This window comes from Nicotiana tabacum, chromosome 10 (genome assembly GCF_000715075.1).
Source record: "Nicotiana tabacum cultivar K326 chromosome 10, ASM71507v2, whole genome shotgun sequence".
NCBI classification, from domain to species: Eukaryota; Viridiplantae; Streptophyta; class Magnoliopsida; order Solanales; family Solanaceae; genus Nicotiana; species Nicotiana tabacum.
This window is the reverse complement of record NC_134089.1, coordinates 105,390,796-105,414,655: the sequence shown is the minus strand read 5'-3', so window position 1 is coordinate 105,414,655 and position 23,860 is coordinate 105,390,796. Positions and strand designations below refer to the sequence as shown.

The window sequence follows — 23,860 nt, the reverse complement described above, 5'->3', positions numbered from 1 at the left end:
CTGGAACTCCAATATAATATACTGGAGTTCCAGTATACTTATGCTGGAACTCCAGTATAATATACTGGAGTATTTTTCCGGATATTGAACAGTGTTTTTGTTCAGATTTAACTTTACATCAAAAGTGGCTAAATTTCGATTACTTTTGAAACTGTGGCTATTTTTGAATGATCACTTATAAATCTAACTATTTTTGAATTTCTTCCAAAAAATTTCAATAGAAGTTGATTATGAAATTGAAGAGATAGGTAACTGCTCAGTACTTCACAGCTTCAGACGATGGGGTAAGATAAGCTATAACTAACTATTCTGTCAAAATTCTCTCTTATTTAAATTAGAAAAATGTACACCTGAAATGAGCGTAACTTCTAAAACTTTTGGGAATAACCCACCAATCGTCCCTTTTGTCAATAATGGTTTTCTGCACTTGTTCCTTTGGTGGCTCGAACTCTTGGTTTGAAGTTGAGCTCTCTACAATCACCATGTTTTGTCTCATGGCATTTCATTTTAAAATTAATGCATAATTGTAAAGGAGACACCTTATCAGAAGCTATCCGTGCATCGAATTTTATTTGAAATAAAGGTTCTATTGATCTTACAACTTTATCTCTTTACACAAAAGCATTACGTTCTCATACATACATGATTCTATTGTTTCTTAATTCTAACTGAAAGATATATCCGGTACATATCAACAACATTCTACAACGATGTAGGAGTGAAAGTTACAGATCCAATGTACATATGGTACCTTTGCTTACTCATTCACTTGAAACTTTGATCTATGTAACTCAACGATGCTGTGCCTGAGCATAAGCAACTCAAACAGTAAGAAGAAGCAGGTAAAGCTCATCCCCATTCCAGCTGTTGCTATTTGAATAGCTGATTAGCCTACATAGCCATTGTCACCGGAAAAAGCTTGTCGAGAAAGGTATAGACACCCCCACCTAATAGTAGTGCACCACTGCAAAATAAATAATTAAGCAGGCAAATATCTGGATGAGTACTAGAAGAATGTGATTAAGATGGTATTAGAGAAGAAGTGACTGAAGTAGAAGAAATTTAAGGTATCTCTGACTAATTGTGCCATAAATTTCACAGACAATTTACCTGACTGGATTGATCCATGCTGAGAACTTGCGGAATGAAAGTATACTCTGCAAATGACATGCAGTTGGTCAGAACTTAAATGGTGAAAAAAATTTATAATGAACGTATACAAGCAGCAACTCAAGCAGGCAAGAGTAATCGTAAGAAACATGAGAGAAGACAAGGAAGCAGGATGAGTGGCATTGAAGTGGAGAAAGAATTCTTAAAATAATTGTCTTAAAATGCAGAGCTCTATAACGTGGATGCTGCAACATGAGGTCCTCAGACCATCTAAAGGTTGCTGGCCACAATAACAATTATTTGGACCATATGGATTACCTGTAATGCTCCAGCAAAAGAGGCAGCAAGAAGTAAGGGAGTAACGTAGCCCGTTGTGTATGTCAACAGCAAGCTGCCCCCAATGATTGGATCCTGTTATAGAAGATTATTAAGAAGATAATTATATTCAACCTAGTTATAACCAAAATAAATAACATGCAAAGACAGTGTGCAATTCTAATGGTCAATGCCAGGTGCTGAACTATTTGATTCACGGCATGCATTATAAAATACTTCTATATGAAGGAAATCCTGATGACATAACCCTAATTCTCTCAAAGATTAAGTAAAATGACCAAGATGGTGGTCATATGCTTGTGCTTTTTGTGTCACTTTTTTTGGAAGGCCCCTTTCCAAAGAAAGAAAAGAAGCAAACATAAGATAACCATCATTTCATCATCCTGAGAACCAAAATATCAAAATTTGTGGTACCCGAGAAGTAGCAACATAGCCGAGCAAGGTTGCTAGTACTGGTGTACTGCATGGTGACGCAGCTAAGGCAAATGTAAGACCAGCCAAATAAGCTTGAACACCTAGACAATCAAATGTATAAAATGTCAAACTATAATATCTAGCTTACCGCAAGCATTCCCATACCCAAACTAACCGAGATTATGTCCTAACAAGAATGAAGGGTAAAAGTTATAGCTAATTACTTGAAGGAAAGCTAGCAGCTGCTGATCGAGGATCAAAGTTGTCGAAAAATGAGGGAAGTTGTAACTCTATTACCTGCAGCATTGTTATTGAAGGAAGACCATAAGTAAATGCATATAAGCACGGAACCAATAACGCAAACTGAAAACTAGCAAATAATGCTTCTTTTGTACCATTTATAGTTGTTTTCATAAAGCTCGATGATAAATTCATTCAGTTCTTGCTACTAGTTAAACGTTAAAACATAAAACATGCTAATATAAAGCTCCCCAAATTCTAGTGAATTGACTTGCCCTTTTGATTATGGAGGGAAGAGTATGGAACATGTTAATTGCTGGTACGAAACTTAATTATGAACTTCAGTAGGAACATATACGTCATAAGGGTCAGAAAGATAGTCTCAAGACTAGAACTAATTCCAAACCAATCACTAATATGACTTGTACCTATATTCGCATGTTTTGCGTCTAAGAAACCTCTAAACAGTAAAAGCATAATTTTGACTAAATCCAAAAACACAATTGTAATTAGATCTGATGGTTTTACCCACAATTTTCACTATCCAGGTACCAAAACTATCAGTCATCATTTTATTCAAACGCCAACACATATCACACTGTCTTTTCCTATACAAGTTCTCATTACAATAAAGGTGATGTTGCAACATCTGGTATTGCATAAGAACATCAACTTTTTTTTAACTGATACTTATTTATGCAAGCAAAATTATTAATATATTAAACGAATAAGCCCTAATACCTTAATAGGACAAAGCTCTGAAGATCAGGCAAAACAAAAATGCAACCATGGTTTCAATAAAGATTAAAAACAATAGTACTCAACTGATACTTAAAATAAAAAGATATTACCACACTATTTAAACATTCAACATATGTAGTTACCTCTAACAGGTTTAAACCCATAACAATAGCTAAAAAAGAAGCAGCCACAGGCAGCCCTTGTCCTATTTGCCCATATGCCTTTCCAGCAAATGCAGCTGCAATGCCCAGCAGTGCTAGCGTGGTTGCCAATCCCAGGGCAAATGCAATTGAATCCCCAACAACCTGTCCAAGAGGATAGCCCAAGTGAAAGCAATGAAATTTGAACTAGCACTATGCCCTAGTAGGTTGTCAGGTGGAAAATGCAGAACCCTGCAAAGCTCTGTTCATAGAAACTGCAATTTCTACTTTCTAGTACTCCTTTCACATTAAATATCGCACCTTTTGGTTGGATGTGGAGTATAAAAATTAAGAGATTAGTTTGATTTCTAGTAGATTGCAAACTTAGTTTGATGGAAAAAACGTCACATCGAAGTTCAAACTTGATCAATATTTTTATGATTTTTATCAGTAAAGTGTAACTTCTATGGATGACAACCAGCAAAAAGCAAATGATGTGAGAGAGTTACAGCCAAACGTAACGTGCCATTACTAAGTTCTGTACTGAGCTAAGGAAGTCAACCATGGCATCAGAGTTCGTGAAATTTACAGTAGCCATGTTACACCAAATACTACGCAAATAAAAACAACGTTAAATTTGATTAGTTAAGAGAATTTGAAATCTAGAATCATTTCGAACTTTTTCTATACGCCCCAAAGTGGAAATTGAGACAGATGATTATCATAGAGAAAATCATACACATGCCGTCCATCAAGACATATAAGCCAAATAACATTCACCCCTTAAAGGATTTACATGTAAACCTGGAAAATATTTTCTATATGGTATGTAATTTATGTTCCTTCATTGCAAATAATGCACATCAAAAATGGAAAGGACAAAGAACAAACAGTAAAAAATTAAATATAAAGTTAAGGTTCTTACCGCTACTCTGCTTTTCCCAGAGCCAAAAGCCCCTAGACCATTTTCAAAGAACAAAAAATAGTATCAGAGAGGAGAGACCTTATGATTCATATTTAGAGAGCAAAGATTCAACTTCCAAGTCCTACCAATATAACCAAGGGTCAGAGGCAGCACACTGAGTGTACAAGGGGAAAGACTAGTTACAAGCCCTGCACCAAAAATAGTGGCCACACTGCAAAGAGAAAAGTCTAAGAATCAGAATTACAAAACGTTTGTAAATACATTTTATCAGTACCAGACGCAATTTAAATGATACAAGATTTAGACCTGGTGAAACTAAGAGCAGTCAACTGGCCCTGAACAGCTTCATTAGCTTGTTGACCAGCAGAATACAGAAGGCCACCAAAAATATCTCCAACGCTTCCATCAGCTAAAGTATAGACAGCACTAGAAAAATCCTGAAGCCAATGAAGAAAATGACAGTCCCCTTAGCATATGATCCAGTGAAGATTTACCGGTGTGTTATGTGACAATACATTCCACTAGCAAATGAATACCAGCTTATATTGCAAAAAACCACAGAAAAATGTCCAGCAAATGCAACTACGCATAAAAAAGATAAAACTCAATTGGGCCCACAGTACAGAGAACAAGTGGCTTTATTCATTTAGCTCGATCAGTGGGTCAAGTTGCAGTCCAAAGTTTATATAGTTCATCAGTTCCCTCAAATTGTTGAGGTTTGAACAAGGGTCTCATATCTTATGTAACCAGGCATCTAATTAATGTGTCATCATTAACACTGGTGTATAAAAGATTAAAATTTCCACATGTTATCGCCATAAAGATTGTTAAGTACAAATCTCCATTAAGCCAGAAAATAGACATACAAACTGCTGCAGAAAGTACAACAAATTTAGCTTCTCAGGAAAAAGTCTTCTATGAACTACTTTACTCTAAATTGTTAATGTTATTCCTGTCACTGTTATTTTCATAAAGAATAAGTAAACAGAACAGAGTACTAAGAAAAGAATCAATAGGTCAGAAAAAAAGACACACATCCACGTAATTAGTACATGGAACGTAAATTTGAGACTAGTGGGAACAGAAAAGAAGAAAGAAAAGGTAACATGGATCAAACAGATGTTGGATAGGTCATCTTATGTTATCATGTGCTATGATGGTTTTACAGAGCCCAATAGCCCAGGGATATATGCAACAGAAAACAAAGCACCCTCTTCCCCCTGGCTAGAAGAGACAACAAGCACCAAGTAACAAAGTAAGACACTTAAGGTTGACAAGGAAGAATCCTCACCATCATGTTTTCCATGGTCACAGCATCTGCAGCATGTGTTGCAACCAAATTTGCTGCTAAAATGTGAAGACAGAAATAATTAATGTTATCTTCTTGCAAAGCATGAAATAATTATGAAAATATGCACAAGCATTTACAAACAGAAAAGAAGAAGTCCAAACCATTGGAAAAGCCAATATAAAATGCAAGCTACAGTTACTCAATGACTTTAATACCGATGTCACAACTCAAGTCCACAAACTATCTGAAAAAAACACATGAAACAGCTCATATAATACATAATCAGTAAAGAAACAGAAATAATGATTCCTGCAACAGGGCTCAGCAAGTTACAGTAAAAAGGCATCAGCAGTTCTGAGTAAATCAGTATACTCAAGTGAGTCCAGCTTCCCTTAATGTCATTCAGATGCCCATGTAAGTGAGGGGATTTGATTTTGATGAAGAAAATCACTGGAACAAAATCACAGTATAAGAGTAATTTTAGGCTATAGGGGTGTTCATGGTTCGGTTTGGATCGGTTTTTCCCTAAAAAAACTGTTAGATAATGAATGTAGACATAATCTGAATGTAGATATAATCTTATGTAATATACATAGCTAGCATAATTATAGGGATTCACAGCAGACTTATAGGATTTCTTTTTTGATTCTTTCCATAGTTAAGGCTCTATGTACTTGTATATATACTTGTTATTTCTTGAATACAACACAAGAGAGATTTCTCTATTGTCTCTATACTTTATATGGTATCAGAGCAGGTCTACTGCTCGCCGGAGTTGAGTCGAATCCGCTGCCGGAAATTCCTTGGTCGGAAGCTAATCTGAGGTCTTTTTGACATTTCCAGTTGACTTGTGGTGGTTCTCTGATCATAGAACCACATTTTGGCAAAGAACAACCTCAGACCAAATCTTATTCTCACTTTGTTTGGTCAGGTTTGAGTTTGGTTTATTGGTTATTCGATTTCTTTAATTATGTGTTATTTTTCTTGGAGGTTGCCTGTGTGAGAAGCTTGCATCTTTATTTTTGACTCACTGTGGTGATCGATTAGTGACTTGATATTGTCTGTTGGGTCTTTCCTTAAACTTTGTTGGTCTCTAATTTTGTTTGAGTTGGGGACAAATTCGTTTGGTTCTCTAATTTGGTTGAGTGGATTATTAAAGTTGAATCATGTTTAATAGATTGTTAATTTCGTATCTACCTGGATCTGTTTGAGTATCTTTTAGCTTCGGGGACCTCTGTTAGTTTAATCAGTTTGTTATTGAAAGAAAAAAAATGATGGTAAAGAATAATAATGCAACAACTCCTAGTCCAACAATCTTGGTTTCGGATGAGTTTCTAAAATTCCTTCAACATCATAAATCAGTTAAGGAATCTTCTTCAGTTACTGCCTTTGCTGGGTCAGATAAAACATGTCTTATCACCTCTTCCAATAAATGGGTGATCGATTATGGTGCTACAAATCACATGACAGGTAATCCAAATATTTTTTCTAGCTATCGCTCACATAAAGCACTCTCTCCGGTTACTGTAGCTGATGGATCAACTTGTAGCAGTGTTAGATCTGGGACTGTTAAACAAACTTCCTCTATTACCCTGTCATCTGTATTAAGTCTACCAAACTTGGCCTATAACTTGATTTTTGTTAGTAAAATTACCAAAAACCTTAATTGTTGTGTTGCATTCTTTCCCGATCATTGTTTGTTTTTAGATCTTAAGACGATGCAGGTTATTGGTAAAGAATATATATCTGGTGATCTCTACATTCTTGATAACTGGGAGCCACGGTCTGTTGCATGCTCTAATATCGTGTCTCCTTTTGAAGCACATTGTCGACTTGGACATCCCTCTTTGCCTTTGTTAAAGAAGCTCCGTCCTCAGTTTCAGAATATTTCATCATTGGATTGTGAGTCATGTCGATTTCCAAAACACCATTGCATCTCGTTAAGTCCAAGGGTTAATAAGCGAGCTGAGTCAGCTTTTGAGTTGGTCCATTCTGATGTTTGGGGACCATGTCCGGTTGTTTCTAAAACTGGGCATAAGTATTTTATCACTTTTATAGATGATTTTTCTCGAATGACTTGGATTTACTTTATGAAGAGCCGCTCTGAAGTGTTTACTCATTTTTCAGGCATCTACTTGAGACAGCTCGAGCACTTTTGTTCCAAATGAAGGTTCCTAAACAGTTCTGGGCTGATGCGGTTTCTACGGCTTGTTTTCTGATTAATCGCATGCCATCTAGTGTACTCAATGGTAATGTGTCTTATAGTGTTCTTTTTCCGAACAAGTCATTATTTCCGGTGGAACCTAAGGTGTTTGGAAGCACATGTTATGTTCGAGATGTTCGACCATCTCTTTCCAAGTTGGATCCCAAGGCTGTAAAGTATGTTTTCTTGGGTTATTCTCGCCTTCAGAAGGGGTATCGATGTTATTCTACTGAGCTTGGCAAATATTTAGTGTCAACTGATGTGGTATTTTTAGAGACTACACCATTCTTCTATGCACCTCCCATTTCTACAAGCCAGGGGGAGGAAGATGAGTGGCTAGTATATCAGGTTACCCGTACTTTGACAGAACAATCAGATGATACTCTTCGATCTCCCAGTTCTTCTATTGAGCACCAATCGACTATTATGCCATCAGTACCTGCTCCAGCAAGACCTCCAATTGTTCAAGTTTATTCACGGAGGCGAGAGACAAATGATACATGTCCCGCACCAGTTCCTGCATCATCTGATTCTTCTTTGCCTGATCCTCCAGATAACCTTGATCTTCCTATTGCTCTTCGCAAAGGTACATGTACTTGCAAATCGACATATTCTGTTGCTAACTTTGTTTCCTATGACCACTTATCCTCTACGTCTAGATCTATGATTGCTTCTCTAGACTCCATCTCCGTACCCAAAACAGTGAAGGAGGCTTTGAATCATCCCGGATGGTCTGATGCAATACTTGAGGAAATACATGCTTTAGAGGACAACCACACATGGGATTTGGTAGATTTACCAAAGGGAAAGAAACCAGTGGGATGCAAGTGGGTCTTTACAGTTAAAGTTAATCCAGATGGTTCTGTGGCAAGACTTAAGGCCAAACTTGTGGCGAAAGGGTATGCTCAGAGTTATGGGGTGGATTATTCTGACACCTTCTCCCTGGTTGCCAAACTCACTTCTGTCCGCTTATTTATTTCTCTAGCTGCGTCCGAGAATTGGCCTTTACATCAGTTGGATATCAAGAATGCGTTCCTACATGGTGATCTTCAGGAGGAAGTGTATATGGAGCAACCACCCGGTTTTGTTGCTCAGGGGGGGTATGGGAAAGTCTGTCATTTGAAGAAGTCCTTGTATGGCTTGAAGCAGAGTCCACGAGCTTGGTTTGGCAAGTTCAGTGAGGTAGTTCAAAAGTTTGGGTCGAAAAGGAGTAAGTGCGATCACTCAGTCTTCTATCAGAAATCAGTAGCTGGCATTATTCTCCTCGTTGTATATGTTGATGATATTGTTATCACACGAAGTGACTATGTTGGGATTTCTTCCCTCAAGTCTATTCTGCATACTAGGTTTCATACAAAGGACTTGGGCCAGTTGAAATACTTTTTGGGAGTAGAAGTAAATAGAAGCAAGAAGGGATTTCTTTTGTCTCAGAGAAAGTACATTCTTGACTTGCTTGCAGAAACTGGAAAGTTGGCAGCTAAACCTTACAGTACTCCAATGGTTCCTAATGTGCATCTTATGAAAGATGATGGTGATCCTTTTGACGATCCAGAGAGATACAGGAGGTTAGTTGAGAAATTAAACTACCTTACTGTGACTCGTCCAGATATTGCTTTTGCGGTAAGTGTTGTTAGCCAGTTCATGTCTGCACCAACAGTCAAACATTGGGCATCTTTGGAACAGATTTTATGTTACTTGAAAGGAGCTCCAGGACTTATATAGCAATCACAATCATACTCGTATTGAGTGTTTTGCAGATGCTGACTGGGCTGGATCGAAAATTGATAGATCTACTACAGGTTATTGTGTCTTTGTTGGAGGAAACTTGGTATCACGGAGGAGTAAGAAGCAAAGTGTTGTATCTCGATCTAGTGCAGAATCCGAGTATAGAGCTATGTCACAGTCTACATGTGAGATTATGTGGATACATCATCTGTTGACTGAAATTGGGTTAGAGCATCCAATACCAGCAAAACTCTGGTGTGACAATCAAGTTGCCCTCCATATTGCGTCAAATCCGGTGTATCATGAAAGAACTAAGCATATTGAGGTTGACTGCCATTTTATTCGTGAGAAGATTCAGGAGAACTTGATCTCCACTGGCTACGTGAAGACAGGAGAGCAACCGGCTGATTTGTTCACAAAGGCGTTGAATGGAATTCGAGTTGATTACCTTTGTAACAAGCTGGGCATGATCAATATTATGTCGGTTTTTTCTTAAATATAAGACATACACTACCAAACACATATTTCGGCGACCACATTTTCAACGTAACACTATCAAATCAATTGCCCTTTGAGAAATCTATTATTTACCAAGATATATTGATGATAATTGAATCAAATAGTGATGAATAATTTAAGGACTCAATTAAAAATATATTATTTTTAACATGAAATAGATTCTTACACTTAACAAAAGAAAACTACCAGTCAAACTAGAATATAAAGGTAAAGACCTGTACTAAAAGTGCAAACGATTAACATTAATTATAAAAATTTTGAAACTTTGTATAAAAGTATACATATATATATATAGGTGTAATAATAAATTTAAAATAGCTACTCATATATTCGGTTTGGTTCAGTTTTTTTTTATTAAAACCAAAACCAAACCAAATTTGATCGGTTTTTAAATTTCAAAACCAAAACTAAACCAAACCAAACCAAAAAGTATCGGTTTTTTTGGTCGGTTTGGTATGGTTTTCGGTTTGGTTCAGGTTTCCGGATTTTTATGAACACCCCTAGCTACAATCTTTGACTTGGTCATTCATTTATTACTCCATCGCCAAAGCAGTTCAGAACATGTTTTGGATTGAACGGATCATGATTCCCCTTCAAAGGAATTGCCTTTGTTACCATGTTATGGTTTAGTGAGAGAAAACGTGCAGTGGGGCATTGAGCAATATGGCATGGTTTGCTCCCTTAGCAGTTAGTGGAAAATTTAGAAGGCAAGGAAATGCAAGGCTTCTAGGGGATTAAGAAGTCTTGTCAAGACAATCTTTTAAGCTTCTGTTTTACGTTTTGAAGCACATATACCAGTCCGCTTGAAGAAATGATTGGCTGCTCGTTTTAGTAAGGCATATTTTAGAGTAATATTTTTTCTGTGTATATTGCTTCTATCTTTGGTTGCTCTTTGTAGTCAAAGTCGGAGCTTGCTTGAATGAAAGGAGTTCAATTGACTCCCCATCATCGAAAATTTATACTGTGCAAATAGGGCAGAAACTAGGTTTTGGTTATAAATTAGCTGTTGAATCCCCTTATGTCAAGCAAAAGTTCTAATAAAGTGGCAACGGGGTTCAAATCCCAGGTCTGACATTTTTTAATCCCCTTGTATGGCTCCGCCACTGGTTATGCAGTCAAGTCTCAAATTGTGGACAACTGGACATGTTACTACTGCTGAGCACATCAACATCATATATATGATTTTCCCTGGCAATTGAACTAGAATGCTAAAAGAATATACCTCTCCCTAGTAAGAACTTTCATGATTACTGAGATTGTCCAAGGAGAATACCTAAGACAGCACTGGTGAACATTGTGCATCTAATTGGAGTACTGGTGCAAGCCTTTGACAAAGAAAAAACATTTTCACAGAGATCCTTCGGTTTTTCTTTGCCCGATGAGATGTTTCTGCTAAGCATTTTCCTTTGATCCACATTGCAATGCGCACCTAGAAGAATGAACAGAGAAAAGTAGAATTCCGCAGTTTTAGATAACAATCTAATACAGAAATCACATGATTAAATAGAAATTTTAATACAGTAAATAATCAGAAAGCAGACACTATATCCAATTGGACCAAAATACATGTGTCAAAACTTCTAACGAAGCACTAGAATTCAAAATTTGTACCAAAAGGAACAAATAACTGAATTGGCCGAGCTATTGACCTCAAGAATAATCAGATTAAAAAAAAAGGAAGAAGAAAAAATTGGGGATACATAAGATAACAGGCAAGGTTTGAAGAGGAATTACTTGCCCTGAATTCTTCGTGGAAGATGCTTGAAGCTGGAGATAGTGATAGCAAGCTGGAGCGCCATGAGAGAGAGGTAGAAGACTAATAGCAATGAGCTTGGTCTGTTGATGGAACCGCTGATATTTTTTCATTTTTCTCTCTAGTCCATTTAAAGAAAAATTACACATACCTCCTGTAAAGTTTTAACTTATCGTATACACTCCTTAAAGTTTCATATATTACACAGATCACTATACTTTCATATCTTGTTAAAGCTATAGAGCTATAAGACAACTTTGTAGTATGTTCTTGCGTGCTAAACTTATTTGACAAATTGTTCAAATTTGTCCACGTATTATTTGAAATCGCTCACTTTTGCTCCAACTAGAAATTGGTCGACTTCATGTATCCAAATTGTTCGATAGAAAGGATCCATATTTAGCCTTAAACTTTTATTATTGTTTAGAGTTACCCTTGCATTGGAACTTTTCCTAACGATTTACAATTCATTCCTCTATTATAAAATATTTGCCTTAACAAGTTAATATATTATTGGATCAAGCACATGCTACACATGTTAGTTTCCAATGATATGGCATTTCATTCAATTCTAGTAGTATTTGCACGCTATCGTTGTTTAACTCGAAAATGCAAAAACATTGACAAGCTTAGGCTAGACAATTATAATGAAGAAGATATAACTTTTACATTGACAAGCCCTAGGAGTGAACATTAATAAACAAAATCATCACTCTTCCATAGCTAATCAGACGAAAGAACCATCCATTCATTCATATAACTTTTTGGCATGTTGAGTTCTCTCAATCTTGCTTTCGTTCCTCGTGACTCTTTCCTCCAATTTCTCATTTTTTGAAATAGCCTTGGCAATGGCCTTCATTTTCCGGACATTCTTTGACCTTTTCATCTGTACTCCCTTCATCTTTCTGCAATAACAAATATATGACGTGAGCAGAAAGTGAGGAATTCCAAGTGTAAATTTGCCTGCACCCTAGATACACACATGCAGGCAGTGGCAGAGGCAGGATTTCCGCTAAGAGGGTTCAAAAAAGAATTAAAAAATTAAAAGAGATTGTAGCTAGTGGGAATTGAACCAATAACCTCACAAAGGTTTTGAACCCCCTTGACCACTAAGCTATGCTTTTGGGCTGTGTTAAGGGGATTCAAAACATAATATAAAGAGGTAGAAAATAAATTTTGCCTTGTAAGTGTAATTTTTCGGCTTCCGCCCCCCTAAATCCGCCTCTGCATGCAAGAAGCTTTAATTGTCACTTCTTATTTAGCTTTCGCTTCATATTATTGACAAAAAGAGGTGTTAACCTCATGAACTTCTTAACTTCTCCATCAACTCCATGTGCTTCTTTTTGCGGCCCCTAAATAACAAGACTAAAATGCTTCATATGTTCTGTCATCAGAAAACCTGGTTTGAGGCAATGGACGGTTAGGGGTCGCTTCAGACATTGGAGCTAGACCCGCATGGATACCAAGGGAGGAAGTTAGAGTTGTCAGCTTCTAATACACGGCGTGAAGCATCTTAGGATAGATGCCTTTTCCATTTACCACGTTACCTAGACAGACAGGCCTAATGCAGTGTATGCATAAATAGAAACTAAAGAAAAATCACCAACTGACCGGCACACCTATAAACTATCTACCTCCGGTTGCACTACCCAGTCAATTGGGTCAATTAGCATTTATTCACCGCCTTACTACAAAATCAACCCACTACTATTCGCACATATATACAGCTTCAACACCGGTACCACTAAACCCCTGGTAGCCTTAACAGCAAATCCAATCAGCAAAGCTCGAATACCACCTTACAACAACAAAAGGAAGGGAAAAAGAACACCAAAAAAATGTTTCTCAGAGAGATCAACATTAAGATCCTGATGACGAAGATTCTCATTTTTGATATCTGCAGCTTATCTCCTAGCAAAGTGCGCCCTTCCTACAAAGCTATGTAAATTATCACTTCCAGTTAAATCCAGGATCATTGCCGAAAGAGCCACAATAGAGTCGAAGATCTTTTCCTTTTTATCCTTTCCCATGCTCATGAATTAAGATAATCTTGTCTCATAGCAAGTCAATAGAGCCATCCAAGAGCAATGACAGTCCCAATGGATAACTATCAAGGAATAACTGGGTATTGACATTTGGTACAGGTAGAAAAAGAAGCATCCTAAAAACTATAAGGAGCGGCAATGACATCTGACTGCATACGTTGCTCTCCAAAAAAAGGTTGGTACAAGCATATGCATAGTGATGGGAGAACTTAAAGTAGACTAATTTGCATAATGCGATCTTATCCTATTAGTAATTCCTAGGAAGCACGCCAAGCCACTTCTTAAGATAATAGTATATCAGTCTTTCAAAAATTAATATGATAACAAGGGATACTGATTATAAATTATAAGTACTAGGTATTTCGGAGTCGATTCTTATGATCATACAACATAATGAAACAATGAGTAGCGCATAATCTAAGTAAAATTGCCAGCGAACAAACCCTGTTCCCAAAAAATTGCTAGTGAACAAACATACTATTGAAATATGTTTCAACACATTACAACGTGCTTCTACACGCATGTTCATCAGATAGGAATTAGCTCATAAGGCTTTTATTTACATTTGAAAGTCAATGTTTATCCATTTTTCTGTTTACAGATAAGTGATATGTTACCTCACAAGAGGGATAGAATTCCTAGGTAAAGAATTTAAAACAGCCAAACTTAGCTAGATAAAAACTATTCTTTTCCCCAAACTGTCTCAAGAATAGTTCAGAATTTTATGAATTTTATTATACATGAGAGTGTAATTACTGGAGTATGTACAAAGCACACCTTAACTCAATTTTTCTAGAGAGCACCAAGTTTGATTGTTAATCATTAAGTATTTATAACACAAATTGAACATTAAACAACTGACCTATGTGATCCACCTATATGTGGTTTTGGAGCTGCTGACTCTGAAGTATCCATTTCTGAAATTAAGCAATAGACATATAATGACTCAACAGGAATTACGGAAATTTTTGTAAGAGAATGATAACGAAGACAGGGAAATATTACAGTAGTTAATTACCTTGGGGACCCGTGACCGTCTTGTCAGAGGAGACATCCATAGCTGCACGACCATTTTTCTTATTCTTGTTTCTGTTTTTCGCCATAGCTATGCGAACAGGGAGACGTAAGGATTTCTTGTGCAGTTGTAATTGCAACGGAAGGGTTTAGGGTCCAGCAAATCGAAATAGTCTGGTCGGATTGCGTGATGGGCCAGGAGGCCGCTCACTAGCTGGAGCTAGTCTAGTAAGATAATTTTGGAGCCCATTTAGGATGTAAAATTTTGAAGAATTAACCCAAATAGCCACTCACTCAACCACTTAAATTAAAAATAACTGATGGATGTATAATATATATATATAAAAAATTTATGTATTATATATGTATAATTGTGTATAATGAATACATAATTTATGTATATGGCTAAAAAAAACTAGACAATGAATATAGCCGGTTATTTGTGTAAGGATCCCAATTTTCGTGTGGTGCCCAGTTTTGTGTCACTGATTGAATTTGTATCCACCTTTTTAAAAAGGTTTATTGATACCGAAATTTTTTGAATAACTTCTAATACATACACTTTTCATTTCTTCTTTACTACTGTTTTCTTCTTCTTTTTGCTTAAAGTTTCTTCTTCTTAGTTGTAAAAAAATTGTTAAATTTTATTGTTTTGATGATTGAGATTTTTTCTTTATAATATTTGAAAGTTATGTTTCAAATTTGAGCTCATTTGGAGTAGATTTGGGCATTGGCTCGTGTATTGAATTGTTGAAATTCGAAGAACAAATTTATGTTTCAGAACTTAAGATTCGAAATATGAAGTTGCATTCAATAGATTAAACTACTTAAGATTCGAATTTTTGATGCATTTGAAAAATAGAAGTACTTCAGATTTGATTTCTGAAGTTGCATTGAAGAGATTGAACTACTTCAGATTCGAATTTCTGAAGTTACATTTGAAAGATAGAAGAACTTCAGATTTAATTTTTGAAATTACATTAAAGAGAATGAACTATTTCAGATCCGAGCAGATACACTCTGTAAGATTTTATGCAATGCGGGTATAACTTCAATGGTGACCCCAAAAGGAATATAAATGGAAAAGGTCCAAAAATATCCTCGAACTATTCGAAATAGCTCAAAAATATCCCCCGTTTATTTTTTGTGCAAAAAATATCTCTGTCGTCTATGTTTTGGCCCAAAAATGCCCCTAAATCGTTAGTTTTACCATTGAAGCTGACATGGCAGTCCAACTGGGTTAGAATTGTTTACGTGGTCGTCCACCTAAGCAATCCATATGTGAAAATTATTTTTTCGAAAATTTTATTTTTCCAGAATTTTTTAATAAAATATAAAATCAACATTTATTCTGAAAAAAGTAAAAAAAAAATCGAAAAAAATATTTATTTCGGATTTTTTTAAGTAAAATACAAAATCAATACTTATTCCGAAAAAAGTAAAAAATTTACGAAAAATTATTCTTGATTGGGGTTTATGATTTGATTAAAAAACTCCATTGTTCTCTTTTGTGAATTTAAGATTAATTTGTGAATTTCGGAGTTATGTCTTTGAATGCTTTTGAATCCAGTAATAGCGTAGTTATGTCTTGGAACATTATCCCTGTATAGTTTCAACTACATTCTTTAGCTCCAAAAAAAAAGTAACATACAATGTTTACAAGAAAAAAATTAAAACTTTATTTGTACAACAACAAAGACACTGGTTTCTTAATCCTAAACAAGTTGGGATCGGTTATATGAATTCTCGATATCTATAATCATAAATTCACAAAAGAGAACAATGGAGTTTTTTAATCAAATCATAAACCTGAATCAAGAATAATTTTTTCGTAAATTTTTTACTTTTTTCGGAATAAGTGTTGATTTTGTATTTTAATTAAAAAAATTCCGAAATAAATATTTTTTTCGAATCTTTTTACTTTTTTCAGAATAAATGTTGATTTTTATTTTATTAAAAAATTCTGGAAAAATAAAATTTCCGAAAAAATAATTTTCACATGTGGATTGCTTAGGTGGACGACCACGTAAGGATGGACTACCATGTCAGCTTCAATGGCAAAACTAACAGTTTAGGGGTATTTTTGTGCCAAAACATAGACGACATGGATATTTTTGGCACCAAAAATAAATGAATGATATTTTTGAACTATTTCGAATAGTTCAAGAATATTTTTGGACCTTTTCCGGAATATAAATGAAAATGCCCCCATTAAGATCGTTGGTGAGAATTGAGATAACGGCATTTTTCTTGGATATGGGAAATTTTGCAATTAAAAAGTTATTCAAAAGTCAAAACTACAAACGAATTTGTGTGGATAAAGATTAAGAAAATTATAGGTGGATGCACTAAGGTTTCGTTGTGTGTGAATTTTTTTTTAATGCATACGAAGATAATAAATGTAAGTCGATTAAATAATAGTATAATTTACTCCTACATATACTGATATTTTAAATAAATATAATGTGCATAATTTTTTTTGTAGTAATAGCACGGACTAACTACTTTTTGGAAAAATACCATAGAGTTTCACCAGTAAAATTTAAAATTCTATGATAATGGCTTCATTAACAACATGAGAAAAATGGCGAGTTGTGAATTTTATCCAAATTTTGTGCAGACAAAAAAAGGGGCAAATATCACTTTTAGCATGCATGCGAAATTATTTACATCCGGAAATCATAAAAGTATATAAAATTTATATTTTTTATATAATATACAGAAATGTATAGATATTCAAAAAGTATATAATTTCAGCTATTATTTTAAGAGCGGCTATACAATGTCATTTTTTCGGAAATAAAAGCATCCAAGTCCAATGGGTGAAGTTCAAAAATAGTCAGATTTATAAGTGGTAATTGAAAAATAGTCACAGTTTCAAAAGTAATCGAATTTTAGCCACTTTTCATGTAAAGATAAATCTGAACGAAAACACTATTCAAAATTCAGAAAATATTCCAGCATAATATATTGGCGTTCCAGTATAATATAATGAACTTCCAGCATAATATATTGGAGTTCTAGCATAATATACTGGTCCAACATAAAATGCTGGAAGTTCATATACATGTGCTCCAATCTTCAGTATATTATGATGGAACTTTTCGTGTGTTGGAGTTCCAATATAATATGCTAGAAGTTTATAAACAAGTGTACCAATCTCCAGTATATTATGCTGGAACATTCCGTGTTGCTGTAAAATAGTGGCTATTTTTCAATGACTTTGCAAACGCTGGCTATTTTTTGATTACCAGTCCGAAAACTGGCTAGCTCGTGCTATTTTCACAAGTCCAAACTGTTGGTTCGCATAATAATATAATGTAAAAATAGCACGGGCTAGCCAGTTTTCGGACTGGTAATTGAAAAATAGCTAGCTTTTGCAAAGTCATTGAAAAATAGCCACTATTTTGGTGCAACACGAAAAGTTCCAGCATAATATACTGGAGATTGGAGCACATGTGCATGAACTTCCAGCATATTATGATGGACCGGTATATTATACTGGAACTCCAGTATATTATACTGGAACTCCAGTATATTATACTGGAATTCCAGTATAATATATTATGCTAAAATATTTTTCGAATTTTGAACAGTGTTTTCGTTCAAATTTATCTTTATATGAAAAGTGACTAAATTTTGATTACTTTTGAAGTTGTATCGACACGCTGACCCAGGGTTGCACTTCTGCAGTAGGACTGCTCATCGGGCGGTTATTTATTCTTAACGGTTTGGCTTATCGGTTATCGGCTTTTAAATGTATTAATCCACTATCCATCCGATAAGATATCGGGCGGATTGGTATCGGTTTAGCTCTTATCTGACGGTTTATCGGCATTATTCAATCTATATTCAATCAGAATTACTAGAAAATATGCACCTATAAACGGAGTACTAATTCAGAACCCATATGGGAGTGTTAATCCATGTCTGGATGTAGCTCCCTTACAAATTGAAAACTCACTTAGTTCATATTTACGATTAAGATTTCAGGCGCATCACCTTTCATCAGGTGTCCGTAATATTCATTGCTCATGCCTGAAAAAGACATCTCTACACCCTCACCTATATCTTATAACTGATGCATTGGCTAACTTATCTTGTCAAGTTCAGTAATATTGCATCCTTTATGCAGTATGCCTAGGAAAGACTTGTTTATAATGTAATACTACTTCATATGTATGAGTATTCCAAAACATTTGTATGCTTGAATTTGATTATGAACTTTCTGCCTTTTGTAAAGTAATTAATGAGGATTATGTTACATATTTTTCATAATTTTGATTATTTAGGAATATTTAGGCGTTAGAACTTAGAGATAGAGTAGTGGAAGAGTGGAAGACTGAAGTGGAAGGGTTTTTGATATTTAATATATATATATATATATATATATATATATATATATATATATGATGTATTTCGCGAAAATACCCTCATTATTTAAGGGCCACCAAATTAAGCTTAAGGGCTTTTTTGTCCTTCCCCAAATCCCAAAAAATAAACCCAAATAAATCTGATCTCTCTCCCGTCAGAAATCCCTTTAACTCTTTCCTCTTCTCATTCTATTCCTAATCAGCTGGTAGAGATGAATTTCTTGAAGTCTAAGCTTCATTTTCGACATCCAATATCAGTTTTGTAAGCTCAACCTAAATCTCGAAGAATTTCTATAATCTCCTAAATTTTTCCTTTTCTTTTCAACTTAATGTCGATTTTTTATAGATCTTCCTCCAAGTTCATCCATGATTCAGGATTTTTGATATTATACAAGTAAAATTGATGGGAAACATAGAGACATCGACATTGTTGGTGGTAACACAACGTTCTAGTGTTGGGTCACTGTAAGCATCCTTAAATTTGCACTTGTCTCACAATTTTGGGGCTAAAGATAAGTTCCGAGTGAATTTTTTAATCGTAGTAAAGTTTTAATCTTGGGTCAAAAATAGATTTTTTAAATCGAGATGTACATTTCACGGAGCAGTTTACTCTCACAAATGTTTTCTTACCTCCGTTTCCTTACTTGGTTGTGGAATCCTATATAGGAAGTTCTTATTGAAGATAATAGTGACTTCTTCATAATTTCTGTTGCAAAATTATAGTTTATGATAGATACACTTCTTATTTGTAAGCTCTTGAAGTTATCCAGACAGAACGTTTTGATAATCAAGTAATTTGCAGGGTAGTTGCGATGCAAATTGAGGGTGATGAAAAACTAGATTTTTTTTTCAACTTCTACAGGTATTACCCATTGATTTTTTGTCTCAACTTTTACAAGCTTATGATTGTACAAATCATGAATTAGAAGTTGGAGGGTGCAACACTTTAATCCCACAAATATTTTCTTACGTATGTTTCCTTACTTGGTTGTGGAATTCCATATAAAAAATTCTTGTTTTTTATCTGCTAAGAGGCATTGTTGTACTTTGTTGGTCCACCAAGGGTTAGGAAGATATTTTTGGCTTCATCAATTTCAGTTACTCTGGGCAGAAAGTTTGTATGCATCTTCCTTGGTGGTGTCAAGGATGAGACTGATATTAGAGGTCATCGGAGAACTTACATTAGAAGCATGCTCTCATGCCCAATTGATGGGTTAAAGGTGCAGAGTGAACCTTCTACTAGCCTGATGTCGCTTTTAGTATTTATTGCGACTTATATGTGCTGGTTGTCTAACCAATGGACCTGGATTCACATATTTATATATGATTCTATTGTCAAAGAATTACCTCTTCCATTTTCATTTCAATTGTTGTTGGATCGCTTGTTCGCCTTAATGAAATAAATTATTATTAAGATTTGCAATGTAGGAATATTTTTTAAGTTGTGATTGTCTATTATAAAGACATTAAGATATGTTATATGCTCTCACGAACTATGTTTTACAAACTGAAATTTTTCTTTCCAACATCTGCAGTGATTCTCAAGTTGCAACTTATTTTTATCCATTGACTGATTGTCTCAAGTTTTACAAGATTATAATTGTACAAAGCATGAAACTAAGAAGCTGGAGGGCGCGACTGCAGAAACATTTGATACTACAGAAGCTCTAAAAGTTTTCATATTCATAACACTTGTAATTCTTGAAAAAGGAAGGACAATCACCTCTAATATTGTTTTCTGTAGAAATTAGTAGTTTATTTATGAATTTTGTAAGTATTAGAGGTTAGGCCTAAAGTCCCCCTCGTCTTGTAGTCATCTTAAACATTTTAAGAAATATAGAACAGATTCTTTCAGTTACCAAAAATGTTTCTATCCATAATCAAAAAAATGAGTTGTTGCAATTTATGATTTTTGCAGTACTATCTATTAACAATGACAATCTACATTGACTTTTTTCAATGAGCAAAAGGACTCCATAACAACTGGATCACCTCATAGCTTCCTTGTCCATCCGTTTTGAAACCTACAACACAAAAAAATTTGATTTTAATTTATATACATTATGAATATCTAGCAATTTAATAGGAGTTAAATATAATGAAACTACACTTGCTTGTGGGGAGATTGAGATATTGGAATTTCAGTTATTTTTCTTTTGAGTGGACAATTTCTTAAGTCATGACCAGTTCCACCTAAATTAGGAACATGGCAGTATCTTGTTTTTTTAGCAGCTTCAACACCACCAATTAACCTTTTCCCTTTCTTCCTTCCTTTTGTCTGAGATTGTTGGGGATTTTCAATATGACAATCTTCATCTGGAGAACTATGTTCTGTAGATTGACTAATATCAACATGTTCATGCTCATCAATGATGTGCTCATTTTCAGGAAGACATTGAATAACTTGCAACACTCTTCCTAATTCCCTTTTGGCACAATCAAGACGACATTTCGTCTTTACTGATTCACGAGTCAAATCTCTAACTATAGATTGAAGATTTTGGAACTAATTATCATCCTTACTGAGATTCATCATATGAGAATTTTAGTACCAATGAATTTTCTTGCCTCCATCTAGCCGACAAGTATTTCTCTGGTAACGTGAAATAATTATGAGCATTAAGTACTCGACTAGAATGCCTGCACAAAATTCCTTAAAATTCAACTCTTGGCAAGAACATTGAACAACCTCTTCTAGTGGATTCCAATAAACAAAACGTCCACCATCTGTTTTGCTGTAGTGGCGCACAATATAAGATCCATCACTATTTGAAAATAAATCATATTCAACAGAGAGTATTATCTCATCCTGTAATAACTTAAAGGCAAAAGGTATGGGGACTTTTGATGCATGTTTCTCCATTGGCATGAATGTCTTAATTTGAGGATTGTAATACTTTTTGTCGCATCGTTGCCTCTTCACTGGCATGGTTTCTTATGTTGACCGTTGTACCAACCTGCTCAACAAGTTCTTTTAAACTAGTTCTTGCATGTAAAAATCTTTTCAAAGATGCATTAATAGATTCTTAGCGTCCAGTTGTTGTCATTCGAGCAAAAAAATATCCTTTCAAGTATGGTAATGCCCATGATGGACGATCTTCATATAGCAATTTGATATGCCTATTTGATTCAAGATCAAATTTAGTAACCAATTTGCATATATATATATATATATATATATATATATATATATATATATTCTTAACGGGTTAACGGATTATCCGTTAAGAAAATTGAATAATCCGCTCCCAAATCGATAAGTCGTTAATGAAAAAATTTCAATTCGTTTCCCGCCCATTAAACCGTTAACCCAATACCAATAAGTCATTAAGCTTCGGTTTCGGTTCGGTTTTGAACACCCCTATTCTCCAGTCCGCTGGAGCCCAGAACTGAAGAAAGAAACTTTGTTTTCCTTTTTGTTATTTTGTTTGTTTTACCCCAGAAAGTGAAGTGCTATCGTAAAAACTAGCGAGAAATGGATGACAGGATCGGAGACTATAATTGAACCCCAAAGAAAGAAGGGAAGAAGCTAACTAAAGAGAGAAAGTAGCATTAGAAAGGGGGAAAAAGAGAGATAAATTGGAACACTTTTATGAACTTTTTTGGGGTATTAGCATTCATCTCACAATATCACATGCAATCACAATTCCTCCGCTTCTGTAATGATACTCCATGCCATGATTAAAGCTAATCGAAGCACATGCCAGTAAAAAGTTAGTAGTCAGGTAGCAAACAGAAAGGGAAGCGTAGACTAATATATTATATATAGAGAGAGAAAAATGACCTTACTCATTGTCTAGTTTTTTTGCGGTAAATTAACAAATGCATAATATAGGTATGCATATAAAATTATATCACTTGACCGTAGTTAATTAACATATCATTTAATCATAATAAATTAATATAATTTGATGCAAAAATTGAGTGTGAGTAAGTATATGGACTTAGATTATGCTATTTATACTCATCTGTGGAGTTCAATTATGGAGGTATGTAACCAGTTTCAATAGATGCCTTATTTCTTAACTCAAATCTAGGAGAAAAGTAATAGTTTACAATAATCTATATATATATTAAAGCAAGAAAGTTACCATATATAATTGACATTATGGTTAAGCCAAGTGGCAAGCTAATAAATATCAATAGTATATGGTAACTTTATTCTATATTTGACTATTTTAGTTAAATACAAATATAATATATATATACGGAATTTGAATTAAAATATATATATATATATTAAATCAAGAAAGTTACCATATATAATTGACATTATGGTTAAGCCAAGTGACAAGCTAATAAATGTCAATAGTATATGGTAACTTTATTCTATATTTGACTATTTTAGTTAAATACGATTATTTTAGTTAAATACAAATACAAATATAATAATATATATATAGACACACACACACAGAATTTGAATTAAAAGATAATTTTGAATTTATAGATAAAGTTCTAAAATCCGAATTAAGATTAAAAACAAAATTTATCTTTTTTTATCATGTCATCATACTTAATTCGATTAATGATCATATGTAATAATGTTAGGAACTTTTATTATTTTTTATAATTATTTAAATACTACTTCGCCTCTAGCCAAAAAAAAAAAAAACTACTCCATATAACTATAAATTCTTTCACATTTAAAATCCTATAAGTATAGTTCTTTGAAACACTGTAGCCATATTTGAATAAAATGAAATACTTTTAAAATAAATATAATATATAGGGTATACGTCTATGTTTATCTAAATAACAAAAAAGAATTTACAAAACCAAATAAAAGTTTACTTACATATATAATAAAGTAAACATACATGCTGGAGAAAGAAACATCACAAAATCAGTCAATAATAAAAAAAGTTGTTTCTTTTTTCTTTTGAAGAATATTTGTTTGAAGAGTCAATTTGCATAAATGGACATTAAACAAATAACAAAACTTTAGCTATACAATTGCTATCATTAGTTTCAATTTAGCACATTCAAGGAATTGAAGGGTATAAGCTGAAACCCCTTCATTTAACTGTA

General features: G+C 34.4%; 1 protein-coding gene and 1 long non-coding RNA gene across 6 annotated transcripts; both read right to left on the bottom strand.

The window, feature by feature from the left end:
* Positions 1-566: 566 nt before the first annotated feature.
* Positions 567-11,540, bottom strand: LOC107810678 (cytochrome c-type biogenesis ccda-like chloroplastic protein). Of its 5 annotated transcripts, none has more exons than XM_075223162.1 (12): positions 11,383-11,540; positions 10,918-11,073; positions 5,198-5,253; positions 4,213-4,343; positions 4,032-4,117; positions 3,907-3,938; positions 2,985-3,146; positions 2,085-2,157; positions 1,861-1,961; positions 1,429-1,521; positions 1,111-1,157; positions 567-964 (listed from the first exon to the last, which is right to left on the bottom strand). In XM_075223162.1, the coding sequence occupies exons 1-12, from the start codon at positions 11,441-11,443 to the stop codon at positions 892-894; spliced, it is 1,071 nt and encodes a 356-aa protein (XP_075079263.1). In that variant the 5' UTR covers positions 11,444-11,540; the 3' UTR covers positions 567-891. The 5 variants fall into 5 exon arrangements, with proteins under 5 accessions (XP_075079263.1, XP_075079264.1, XP_075079265.1 ...); XM_075223163.1 differs by having other exon boundaries at positions 5,198-5,250; XM_075223164.1 differs by having other exon boundaries at positions 11,379-11,517.
* A 395-nt stretch (positions 11,541-11,935) lies between these two features.
* Positions 11,936-14,615, bottom strand: LOC142164726 (uncharacterized). The gene is made up of 3 exons (XR_012695672.1): positions 14,461-14,615; positions 14,305-14,359; positions 11,936-12,302 (listed from the first exon to the last, which is right to left on the bottom strand). It is a non-coding gene; the product is annotated as an uncharacterized LOC142164726 (long non-coding RNA).
* Between the last annotated feature and the right edge of the window lie 9,245 nt (positions 14,616-23,860).